Source organism: Macaca fascicularis, chromosome 1 (assembly GCF_037993035.2).
Source record: "Macaca fascicularis isolate 582-1 chromosome 1, T2T-MFA8v1.1".
In the NCBI taxonomy this organism is placed as follows: domain Eukaryota; kingdom Metazoa; phylum Chordata; class Mammalia; order Primates; family Cercopithecidae; genus Macaca; species Macaca fascicularis.
In genome coordinates, this window is record NC_088375.1 from 72,876,636 (window position 1) to 72,889,355 (window position 12,720).

General features: G+C 42.6%; 1 protein-coding gene across 3 annotated transcripts in view; it reads left to right on the forward strand.

The window, feature by feature from the left end:
* The window catches only part of KCNK2 (potassium two pore domain channel subfamily K member 2), a 235,503-nt gene that overhangs the window by 83,540 nt on the left and 139,243 nt on the right, over positions 1–12,720 (forward strand). The window contains exons 1-2 of one of the 3 annotated variants that reach the window (XM_005540841.5): positions 6,862–7,073; positions 10,083–10,393. In XM_005540841.5, coding sequence (XP_005540898.1) covers positions 7,028–7,073; positions 10,083–10,393 — 357 coding nt within the window. In that variant the 5' untranslated portion in view covers positions 6,862–7,027. Of the gene's footprint in view, positions 1–6,861; positions 7,074–10,082; positions 10,394–12,720 lie in introns of those variants that run through there. The other 2 variants (XM_005540843.5, XM_005540842.4) reach the window with 2 other exon arrangements.

The window sequence follows — 12,720 nt, forward strand, 5'->3', positions numbered from 1 at the left end:
TTAGTTGTAATATAATTGCTGAAATTAAGGTGTTGCCTGAGGTTATCATCCTCTCTAGACTTGACTGGAGAAGGATCTGCTTTCAAGCTCACTTACATGACTGTTGGAAGACATCAGGAAATCCACCTGTAGGCTTACTCACATGAACCTCTCTAGAGGGTTAATTTATGATGGTGAAACTGGCTTCTACCAGAGAAAGAGAACGAAGAGAGAGCTCGAGAGGGCACAAAAGAGAAACCCCAGACTTTTTGTAACCTAATACTGAAAGGGATATTCCATCACTTGTGCCATATTCTTTTTATCAGAAGGGAGTCAGTAAATCCAGCCCACACTCGATGGGAGGGGGGAAACACAAGGGTCTGAATACTATGAGGCAGGAATCATGGGGGGGTCAACGTAGGGACCCTCCTCAGAGCTGAGTTATTTGTCATTTTCTCCTATTTCTTGTATTGCACTGTTTCAATTAAGGCTCTTGATATCAAGTGTCAGAAATCTCAGCACGAACTGGCTTACACCAAAAGAATATGTATGTGGCTTAAGGTGTGGTTTGACATGAAGGATTGATCAAATGTCACCTGGACTTGGTCATCCTGGTTCTGTTTGCTCTGTATTGCTTCACTCTCAGGTAGCTTCTCTCCTCTTAGCATAGTAGCCTCCAAGGCTTTCAGGCTCAAGGTCAGTGGTACAGAGCGAAAGTTGCTTTTCTGTGTGTGTCACAGGCCCATGCCTGAACCAGTTGAGAAGCTGAGAAATTCTGACTGTATTGGTTGAGGCCCAAGACACACACTTCATTCACAATCAGGGATGAGTCTCATATAAAACACAACAGCTACGAGAAGGGTTGGTAAGTGTCTTGGGAATGACATCAGACAGACCTTTCATTGAAGTACTGCCTAAACTGTTGTCTCTCCCTGAGTTTTCAGTCAACTGGAACTTCTAGGAATATGCCCACCCTCTCTGTCACCACCCACTCCCCACATCCAATGGGATGCAGAGTCCTGTTGATCTACTAGCACCTCTTCAATCTTCCACTCCTAATAATGTCACTATGAAGCCCTCACCTGGGCTAAAGCAATAATGTCCAGATTCACTTGTCTACATGCTTACATTCTTTGTTCACCTTATACCTGTTCTGCACATAGCAACCAGAGGGATTTTTAAAAAATGCATTTGATGAGATTTCTTCTGGGGTGAAAATTCATCCACGTTTCATTAATTAAAACCCAGATGCCACCTAACCTGATTTCTATCTGCCTCTTCAGCTTGATTACTGTCCCCCACCAAGCCTCACACTCTAAACTTTTCAAATTCTCCCAGCTTCTTCCAACTGCAGTCTTCTTACAAGCTCTTCTCTCTGTTGGGGAAGACCTTTCCTTCCAATACGCTTCTCCCTTTCCACCCTTGCTCATCTCATCTTCAGAACCTAATTTTTATATTACTTCTTTAGACCCACCTTCCCTGACCCTCTAGAAGTAAATACTCTTATGTTACCTTGTGCCTTCTTCTTATGGCTTATCAGAATTTTAAGCACTCAGTAAATATCTGATTAATGTGATTTATTTTTCATCTTCTCATACCTGTGCAGTTGTGTTACTCAGAAGATTAAATAAATAGCAAGATTCATTGCAAGGATGTCCAAATTTTTGTCTTCCTTGGACCACATTGGAAGAAGAAGAATTGTCTTGGGCCCACGTAAAATACACTAACACTAATGTTAGCTGATGAGCTAAAAAAATCATTTAAAAAACCTCATAATGTTTTAAGAAAGTTTATGAATTTGTGTTGGGCCATATTCAAAGCCATCCTGGGTCACATGCAGCTCTCAGGCTGTGGATTGGACAAGATTGTATTATAGAGTTGGAATTCATTGGTGGTCTTGCTTGGTTAGGAGCTCCCCTGGTTCACAAGGTTAGATCAAATGCAGGAGATAATAAAACTCTTTTGAGAACTGTTTTGGGCTGTTCTCCCAATGCTATGAATAAATATCTGAGATTGGGTAATTTATATAAAAAAGAGGTTTAATTAATTCATAGTTCTGCATGGCTGGGAAGGCCTTAGGAAACTCACTGTCATGACAGAAAGCACCTCTTCCTGGGCAGCAGCAGAGAGAATGAGTGCCAGTAGGGGAAATGCCAGGTGCTTATAAAACCATCAGATCTTGTGAAACTAACTGACTCCCATGGGAACAGCATGGGGAAACTGCCCCCATGATTCATTTACCTCCACCTGTTCCCACCCTTGACATGTGAGGATTATGAGGATTACCATTCAAGGTGAGATTTGGGTGGGGACACAGAGTCAAACCATATCAGGAATGGACATACTGTACACATAAATGCTGTCTCACTTTGATTCTTACAACAATCTCTTGTGAGTTCTGTGTATTATCTCCATTTTATAGATGAGAAAGCTGATGTTCAGAAAGCAAAAGTGACTTCTTCAAATTCACATGGCTCAGATATGGTAGAGGCAGAATACCCACAGACATCTCTTTGACTCCAAAATCCCACATACGGTTGGAATTACAAGAAAAGGCAGTGACACGCTCATTTTTTAATTTTAATTTTCACTATGACATTTTGAATAGGCCAAGGTCAAAAATCAAAATAAACATAAAAGAGAAGTCCTGTAGATTTCATGCTGCTAGTTGGAGCAGAACAATAGATCTGAAAGCACCAGAATAAGGGCAATATGGAATTTTGGAGAGCTAAATTTTTTAATTATTTATTTTTCAGGTTTCTTATTCATTAATTTAAAGAGGTGTTGAGTAGTCCTGCAGCATGAAAGAAATATATTCCATCTTTTCTTTTTATTATATTTTGATGAGGTTTATATATATTGAGTGAATTAGTCCGTTCTTGCATTGTTATAAAGGACTAGCTGAGACTGGGTAATTTACAAAGAAAAGAGGTTGAAGTGATTCACAGTTTTTTAGGCTGTACAGGCAGCATGGTTGGAAAGACCTCAGGAAACTTACAATCATGGCAGGAGGTGAAGGGGAACCAGGCACATCTTATATGACTGGAGCAGGAAGAAGACAGTGAGGGAATGATTTCACTCAGATGTTTATCAAACACATATTTAGTACCAGATGCCAGTTAATGCAGATATGAAAAGTGCTTACACATTTTTAAACAACCAGATCTCAGGAGAACTCATTATCAGAACAGCAAGGGGAACGTCTGCACCCCTGATCCCCATCACCTCCCACAAGGGCAATCCTCCAACACTGAGGATTACAATTTGACTTGAGATTTGGGCAGGGACAGAAATCCAAACCATATCACTGAGTAATGCAGGAATAAAGCTAAACAGGATAAACCATCCTATTTCCTTGTTCCTCCAGTTGCAATGACATACAAACTAGTCTACTACATTTTTTCCCCTCTTACTTCAAACAGCATGAGTAAGTCTACATTTGGAACAAGAGGGATTTTAACGTGGGCAGATGTGTTTAAAGAAGGGGAATGGGAGGACTGGGTGGTTTCTTGATTATTTCAAATTATTTGTGAGGCTGAGCCTTTGACTTGTTAGGATGATTCCTGCTAATGTTACAGTCTGAAATTTTATCCTTTTATCTTAACATCTCTGTAATGTACATCACTTCTCCCCCAACCCCCAAGCACCCTATATGAATGTGGGGCCTAATATGAAAATAATACAAAGGGGAATGTGGAGGAAAACTGCTATGTATGAACTGATAGCAAAAAGTGGAGAAAATGGCAATCCAGCATTTGGGATTCATGATAAGACCTAAGTCCCATGAGTCTGGAAAAACAGAAGCACTATGCAAGCATATATCAAAACATATTTAATCTATTAAACAGGTATATTTAAACTATTAATCTCCCAGTCTAGTAAGCATTAGCCACTTTGACAGAACCGGTGCTGGGCAAGATGTGGTTAAATTTGCAGAAAACTCAGAGGGGGGAATAAAAAAGAATCATCAAGTTGCAGAACAAAATGGAAAAAGTGAAAAGAATATTCAAAAAAAATTTGAGGAAATTTCATCTGGAGAACAAAGAACCTATGGGACAGGGTAAAAAATGATTCAGAAGATAGTGAATTCATCTCATTTCTCATGTATGTAGGATATACCCTGGTTCCAAATACCTGGAGGGAGACTGGGTAAATATAAGAAAATGTCAGCTATTTCTTAGGAATAACGATTTCACTCAGGTGTTTATCAAACAGGTATTTAGCAGCAGATGCTAGTTACTGCAGATATTATGGTGAACAGAGATATGGTTTATGCCCTCACTGAGCATACAATCTAGTTTAAATAAGCAAAACATAATGTGACAAGTATAAAGATAGATGAAAGACAAGTTGACCTGGGAAGCAAATAGTAAAACACCTGACTGGCCATGATTGCAGGAAAATTTCTGGACAGCATGGAGATTTGGAGGATAACACCTGCGATGGTTCGTTTTATGTCAATATCAACTTGACTAGGCTACAGTGTTCAGTTATTTAATCAAACACGAATCTAGAATCTAAGTGTTGCTGTGAAGGTGTTTCGTAAATGTGTTCAGCATCTACAGTCAAACTTCAAAATGGGATTGCTCTAGGTAATATTGGTGGGCCTATATCACAAGCAATTGTGAGCCAAAAATGAGATTTCCTGGAAAAGAAGAAATTCTGCCTTAAGATTGAAGCATCGACTCTTGCTTGAGTTTCCAGCCTGCCAGACCTGCCCTGTAGATTTCAGAGGGACTTGCCAGCCCCCATCATCCTGAGCCAAGTCCTTAAAATAAATCTGTTACCCCCCACACGTACACATAAAGGTGTGTGTGTGTGTGTGTATGTGTGTGCACATGTTCCATTTCTCTAGAGAACCTTACTGATAAGGTACCTTAGTCATGTAAAGTTGGTGTGTGTGGGGGTGTGCACTCAGGCAAGGTGACTTCCCAGGAAGACTTAGAGTGATAAAGAGTAGCCAGATCAGGAAGCACATTATAGGTGACCTAGAGACTTTGTAAAGATTGTGAGAGGATCAGATGCACATTTTAAAAAGGACATCTGATTGTATTACTTTTGAGCACGTAAGTTGAGAAAAATGTGTTTGAATTCCAACAGGAAGGATATTAGGAAGATTTTTTTTTTTTTTTTTAAATGGGGAAAGAGGTGCTGAATGTATTCTGGAATCTAGAAAAAATTGCATTTTTATCATTGACGGTAACAGTTTTGCAAAAGCTTTTTTTTGTTTGTTTGTTTGTTTTTGTTTCCTACAATTACGTCTGTATTTTTCACTAAGAAGTTCTTGTAACTGGGAAAATACTCCAATCTGGCCGAGCAGCAGTCATGGAAGAAAAACTCTCGCAAACAGCAGTTGCGGTGGGAGGGTGGAGGTCATCAGGGGATTCCCGCTGAGAAAGTGGGAAGGAAGAGAGTTTAGAAACGGATCGAAGTTCCGCTACATCACGTGTGTTGTGAGAGAATTCGCCTATTACGACGACGGCAACGTCTGATCTCCTGGCTTTCTTCCCCTCCTTGGCGGGTTCCGTTCCGTCCCCCTGTCGCCTAGAGTTTGGCTGTCCCTGCGCCGGGGTCTTGGAGTTTGGGCGGGGTCTGGTACCTGCCAAATAGGGATCTTGATGGGGAAGAGGTCTGGTAGCGCTGAGTTCAGGCTGGGGTCGGAGTTCTCCCACCTTGCAGCTCCCACCCGCCACGCTTAGAAACCTATGTCTCCAGCAAAGGGGTCTTGCTCTGAGAGAACCTAACCGGGTTTTCTTCCATTCCCTTTGCATCTCGAGGTGTCTTCGCCCTGGCTCCAGGTGCGTTCCCCATCCTTTTCGGTCCGGGGCATTCTGCTGATTATAGCGCCCTGCTTAAGTCCAGCACCGCCGGAGGTGAAGTGGGGCGACCTGGTGACTCCTTAACCCTTCCCCAAGGTGGAAGAAGCCAGGGTCTTCATTACCTCCCCTACTCCAGGGATCTCAAGGCGCCAATGGGGACACTTCCCTGTACAAGTCTGGGGGGCCACGAGGGCGAGGAGGACCCCCAAATGCAAGGGTTCAAGGACTTGCGTCCCAGAGCTTGGACCCACACTCGGTCCCACACCCCGAACGCTGGCCGGGAAGGAGATAGGATGAAGCGCAGTGTGATGTGGATGCCAGATAGCGAGATTGAGGATTTTTTGGGGGGTGGGGACGGGGGTTAGTGGAAGGGACTGAGAGGGGAAGAGGCAGCAGGTGAGCCAAGGGGTTGTGCCCCTAGGAGGAGGGAAGAGGGGGTCTTTAGAAGGGAGCATCTTGCAGGGGCGACGCAGGCAAGGGTAGGGCTAGGAGGAGGTGCGGGGAAGCAAGCCCTGGCGGTGAGACAGGAGGGGGAGGAGGCGAAGAGGAGGGAGTTCCTAAAGGAGGGAAACGAGTCGGCGAGGGGCGACAGGAGCTAGCCGGGAAGGGAGAACAGCGGAGGGCTGCAGAGCTGCGGAGGGCTGCAGAGCTGCGGGCGCCCGGACCGTGCCACACACCCCCCGCGGGGCACGGAGGGCATTGCCGGGGGAGACACACAAAGACATGCGAAGAGGGGTTGAGCAAGGCTCGCGCACAAAGACGCCGGGGCGCACGGCAGCTCGGGCTGCACCCACCGCCCCCGCGCCGCGCCGTGCCGGGGCCGGGCCAGCGAAGAGCCCCGGGCTGAGCGCTTGGCGGCGGCGGCGGCGGCGGCGGGGAGGCGCGGGACCCGGGTCGCCCGCGCTCTCCGGGTGACCCGGGCCCGGCAGCAGGCGCGCGCGGGGGCGGCGGCGCCCAAGCCCAACTTGGCCTCCGCCTCGCCCTCTGCCCAGCCCGCCGGTGTCCCCTCCTTCCCGCGATTTCGTTTCTTCTCACGCTCCCCCCCCCGCCCCCTCCCGCGTCCAGCCCCGCTCTCCCCACCTTGTAAAACAAAGCCGGGGAAAATGCCTGCCCGTGCAGCTCGGAGCGCGCAGCCCGTCTCTGAATAAGAAGTGAGTACAATGGCGTGTTTGTAAAAAAAAGCTTCAAGTCCGTCTTTTTCAAAAAACATTTTGAATGCTGCATGCCTCATGCTTCCCAGCGCCTCGCGGGAGAGACCCGGCTATAGAGCAGGAGGTGAGACCCCCCCTCCGGTACCCCCACCCTTCTGGCCGCAAGCTCTCCTGCCCCAGCCTGTTCTGGGAGGACTGCAAATGCCCCCTCTCAGCAAGCGGCCGTTTCCCATCTTCGCTTCGTGTCCAAAGTGTTGGGTCATAATCTGGATTTGGAGGCAAACCCTTGCCAGATCCTCTCCTCGCCGCTTCTCCCCCCTCTCCCGCCGGTGCCCGGGGTTTTTGCATCTGCCTGAGGTATGGGTTTGGAACACCTTGGGGGAGTTTCCCATGGAGAAGGAGGGTCAGCCCTTGGGAGTAGCCGACAGGCAGGACTCATGGTGACCCTGGTCACACTTGTTGCCCATTGCCTGGTGGGACAGGCAGTGGTGCTGAAAAAAGCTTGTTTCCCCTGCTATTCAGTGGTCAGTCACAGCTGGAGCGAAGACATATCTGGGTGAGAACAGAAGACCGGGATTAACAGAAGACTGTGATGAGCTGGGGGAGGGGAGTGGGTAGTGACGGTGTTGAGTGTGCGTGGAAGGGGCAGCTTCTCTCCCTGATCATACATCAAATGGCGTGGAGGTGGAAACCGAGAGGTTCCCTGTATTAAAGAGAAAAGTCTGCTTTTATTTTTTTAAATATTATTTCGGTATTTCATCAGTTTTTGTCCATTCTGTCTGCCAAATGTACATTACATATATTTCTGCTAATTAAAAAATAAGGCAACAGCTTAAAAGAATTAAACTCCTTCTGGAAATGTATTAGGTTAATGCACAGACACACACACACACACACACACACACACACACACACACACACACACACACACATAATATTTAAAAAATACCTGCCGCTTTCTCCCAAAAGCATATAATGGCAATGTGGCAATGTCTTAAAGGAATTTCAGATTGGGATTTGGTGACATCAAGGTAAACAGTCTTAGTGCTTTCTGGTTCTGCAGAGTGGAAACCACTGATGTGAAAAATCACAAATAGGAGAGCACAGAGATCTGAAGAGGAGAGGCTTGGAAAGCTTCATTTAGAGTGATACTGTGGAACTTGTATGTAATTTTTTGTTGTTTTTATTCCAAAGATGGCTAAATTTTAAATTATGACTTTTGTTTTTCACTCAGACTCACTAAGCAGCTAGGATGTTGTGGGGAGTCTGCAGATTGTAGTGATTTTAGCTATTATCAGCACTTCTATTTTAACAGTTTTTTTAAAATTACAGTATTTAACACATGTCCAGTGCTAATTTTGAGTGAAGGTGTCTTTATAAATATTTTAAAGGTGTCTACTAGCTGTGGCTTTATTTGGAACAGGTGAATGTATCAGGAGAGAAACATGTGCATTCTTCTGTGTAGTAGGTTGAACCTTAGGAAATTGCTGTAATAAACTATATGTACATGGAGTCTCCACTTGGAGCCATGGGTACAGAAACCTCATCACAGCTCTAATTTCATTTCTTCCAAATCAGATCCATTCAGAGCTTTGCTGATTGAGGATCCTGCCTTCTGCCATCATTTTACAACACTACTTAGGTCTAGTGTTTTAAATAGCTTTGTTTGCAAAGCTTCTTTTTGATGGGCAATTAGAGATGTATTTTATAAATTAAAACTATGGTAGCCTACATTTAACTCACAGTGTTAGGTAAGAGGGCAGGGTAGGCAGCCATGTGAAAATTGGCATTTTTTATTAGTTTCTCATACTGAAGTAATTTCAGGTGGCTGTAGGGTATTTGAGTGCAATTCCATGGAGATTTCTTATATACTTACCTGAAAGTGTGTTTTAGATAAGATTATCATTTTATAATTTTTATTATATACATGATAGCAAGTTAACTGAAATCTGTAACAATTATGGACTTTAAGTTGATTATTCTGTTTGAGTTGATGGTTTTTAGAAGTCTTATTTTTCGGCCATTCTATTAACCCTTTTTAGTTGAATGTTGTCTTTCAGTAAAATGTCCTGTAGTAGGTGGTTTATTTTCCTCTTAGCAAGTAGAAGTCTAGTATCTCTTATATTTTTGAAAAAGAAATCCATTAATGATATTTTTGAACATCTGTGATAAATAATAAATAGATTTATAGTCACCTCAGAGTATATGGCAATTTGTAAGAGAACCATATAAATCCACTCTAATGGAGCAATTAGCTTTGGACAGAGCATGTAGAGAGTCTAAGCTGTGAGCCACGGTTTTTTTTTTTTTTTCCTTGATACTGTTCACATTTGAAAAGGAAGGTACTTGTCTTCTCTTGGTTGTGTCTAGGATTGACACAATGATTAGCAGTAACTTTTATTTGTAAAACAGGTCAGAGATTGAAAAACAAAATACAGAGAATGTTTCATCACGAGCCCACTTTGGAGGATGGGCAAAAAGACAAGATTTGACCATCGAGTGGTTTATTTACCACCATGTTTTACCAGAAAATGATGAATGATTTATTTTGAGCAACAATGTTTGGATCACAAATTCTCTTATAATGCAATTCATTTATTGTAATAAATTAAATAGAGAATGTTCTTTATATTGCTTGCTTGTGGTATAAATTTCTTGAGAACGAGAATAACCGTGAGCCATCTTCCTGAATATTCCAATATCTAGTTATAGATACTGGATAAATTTCTTGAGAACGGGAATAACCGTGAGCCGTCTTCCTGAATATTCCATCAACTTTTAGGAGTTCAGTATCTCTTTGTGGACTGGCACAGTGGACAGATGTAAATTTAGAAATTTATTAAGAAGCCCTGAGGCATTCTTTTCTTTTTTTGAAGTTTCTTGGTTCGACTCCAGTTTTTTCCCTTTTATTTGAAACTCTAGTAGCAGCAGAGAGCACAGATCCAGCCCCTTTTCCTTGAACCAATATATGTGGTCCTGAGATCTAGTGACAGCACTCCTGGTTTGGGTTCCAGAGCTTCCACCAGGAGAGCCAGCGGAATTCAGTCAACCTTCTCTGACCCCTTAAAGAAGAAGCCCGACCAATTCCCTTCTCATCTCCTCCAACCTAACCCTCATTCTCTGTTGTTGTCAGTGGCGGCACCTGACTTGCTGGATCCTAAATCTGCCGCTCAGAACTCCAAACCGAGGCTCTCGTTTTCCACGAAACCCACAGTGCTTGCTTCCCGGGTGGAGAGTGACACGACCATTAATGTTATGAAATGGAAGACAGTCTCCACGATATTCCTGGTGGTTGTCCTCTACCTGATCATCGGAGCCACCGTGTTCAAAGCATTGGAGCAGCCTCATGAGATTTCACAGAGGACCACCATTGTGATCCAGAAGCAAACATTCATATCCCAACATTCCTGTGTCAATTCGACAGAGCTGGACGAACTCATTCAGGTAATGGCATGGGAGGAGTTGTTACTCCGTTCCCCCAAATGGGAAAGAAAGTGATAGGAGACAACTTGTAGCCCAGTGTATTACGGGTGTGCTGGTGGGAGCCCTATCCCACCTCGTTTGCCTTAACATATAGCTCTTTCCCCCAGTTTCTTTGTCTCATTTCCACTTCTTCTGCCTATACTCTCACTTCTGTCATCTTTTCTTCTCTTCCTCTTTTAGTTCTCTCTCCCAGTGTTCCTTCACATCCTCTTCTGCTTCTGTTCTTCTGTATTTCTTTCCTGTTGTCTTTCCGCTTTCTTTCCCTTTCCCCTGTCTTAGAAGTACCAGTGGACACCCATAGGGTTGGGGTTACCATGCCGAAGGTCCTCATGGTTAGGATGATCTTTGTCAACTGAGAAACACTGCTGTGGCAAAGGAGAGGGAAACAAAATATACAGAAATGTGCTTTAATCTTGGCAGTGGCCATCATAAGATAGAAAAGATGAATTCATGATGTGACCCTCTTGAGATGAGTACCCCTCAGGTCAACAAGTTGTAGCTTACCTCTTTAGCCAAGGTGTAACTTTGACGACTACCTTTTTAAAGTATCTGCAGATAAGTGATTATTACTTCTCTAACTCCCAGCTAAGATAAATTTACTACTACACAGAAAAAGAGTTTTTGAATAAAACTAATTTAGTTCTAATTTACCCTATAATAGCGAACAATATCCTTACAGAAAAACATTTTGTTTTAAAAATTAATCCCAATAAGTTTCAGTTAGGCTCTTTAGAGATGACAGTATTTTGTTTTTTGTAGATTTCTTTTGCATAAAACAATTCATTGATCAAATCAGGATCTTAGTCAAGAAGAAAGCTTTAGAATTTTCTCACAAGGAGTGACTTGACTGGTTGTTAAAAATGTTTTAATTGTATACACATTTGTTTTCCTATAGAGCCTACTTTTCTTACCTGATTTAATTCAAATTGGAATGGAAATTATCTGTGAGACATCATCTGAGCATGTTCTTTCTTGTTTCATATTTGGTTTTACATTGTTTGAATGAGTTGGAATAGTGGATTGAGGGGAGAAATTATTGTTGACTTTAATCCTGCTTTTTGTTTGAGGACCCTTTCTCTCATTTCCTCTTGCCTTGGATCTCAAGATGCTATCTCTGTCCTTCATAGTCCTCTCAATTTACAGCATATGCATACATGTTCTTATTCAAATTTTATTGAAAGATATCAAAACTAGTGTTCTCTAGCACCTATTTAGTTTCTACCACATTCAGAAATTTCTGCATCTGAAAATTTGATTTCAGTTTTGAAAATGCTGTTCACTTATATACTGAATTCTCTAGGATTTTTAGATGATGGTGACCTTTTCAGTATTGACAGTGAAAGTACCAGCTAACATTATTGTCCCAACTGCCCCCTTCCCTGGTCCCATGTAAGGTCACTTTCACTTCATTCTCTCGTTGGGCCACATAGTCCTATGAGGTACTAAAAATCTTTGAAGAATCCTCACTTCCCTTGGTTTCTGAAGAAGAGCTCTTGGATATCTTGGTGGAGGCAGCATGGTGCAGTAGTAAAAGCTTCAACTTTGGGAGCAGACAGGATGTGTGTTGAACTGCAGTTGAGTGGTTTATTGGAAGTGTCATCTTAAACAAGTAGTTTTCCTCTTTAATCCTTAAATGATCTATCTGGAATGAGGAAAGAGTATCTATCAAGTAGGGTTGTTGGGAGGTAAAGAGATAATCCATGTAAAGTGTTTTGGTGCTCAGAAAGTGTTAGATTTGTTTTCTGTGGTTATTGTTTTCCTCTCTTGTCCCTTCATTGGATTGTAGCCTCTGATTCATGTAGTTGCATTCTTATCACCTGGAATGATTTGCTGATTGGACAGGACGGGGGAAAAAAAAAAAAGACATGACCAGCGTTTCAGGACAACACTGGAAGAAATTTTGTGTGAATTTGAAAATGGTCTCACTATCCAGTATTACCCAGATTTATTAAGAATTCTAAAGATAACTTGAAGGTCATGGCGGGTAGGAGCAATCTGGTGGTGAATACTGACCACTTTTTGCTACATCGTCTTTGAAATGGAAACAAGCAGAAATCAAAATATGACCTAAGATTTTTCTCTATGCTCTGCATGGGCAATCCATTTTAACTTTATTAATTTTCTCTGCTGATTATTTTTGCTTTGTAAAAATCTTTTTTATGCTGATTCAATATTTTTCAACGCAGAAATTACCTATTATTTACTCTTATACTGTTCACCTTTATAACCCATTGGTTTTAATAATCATTTTTTCTTTTTCAACATAATTTATTTTGATAAAAGAAATC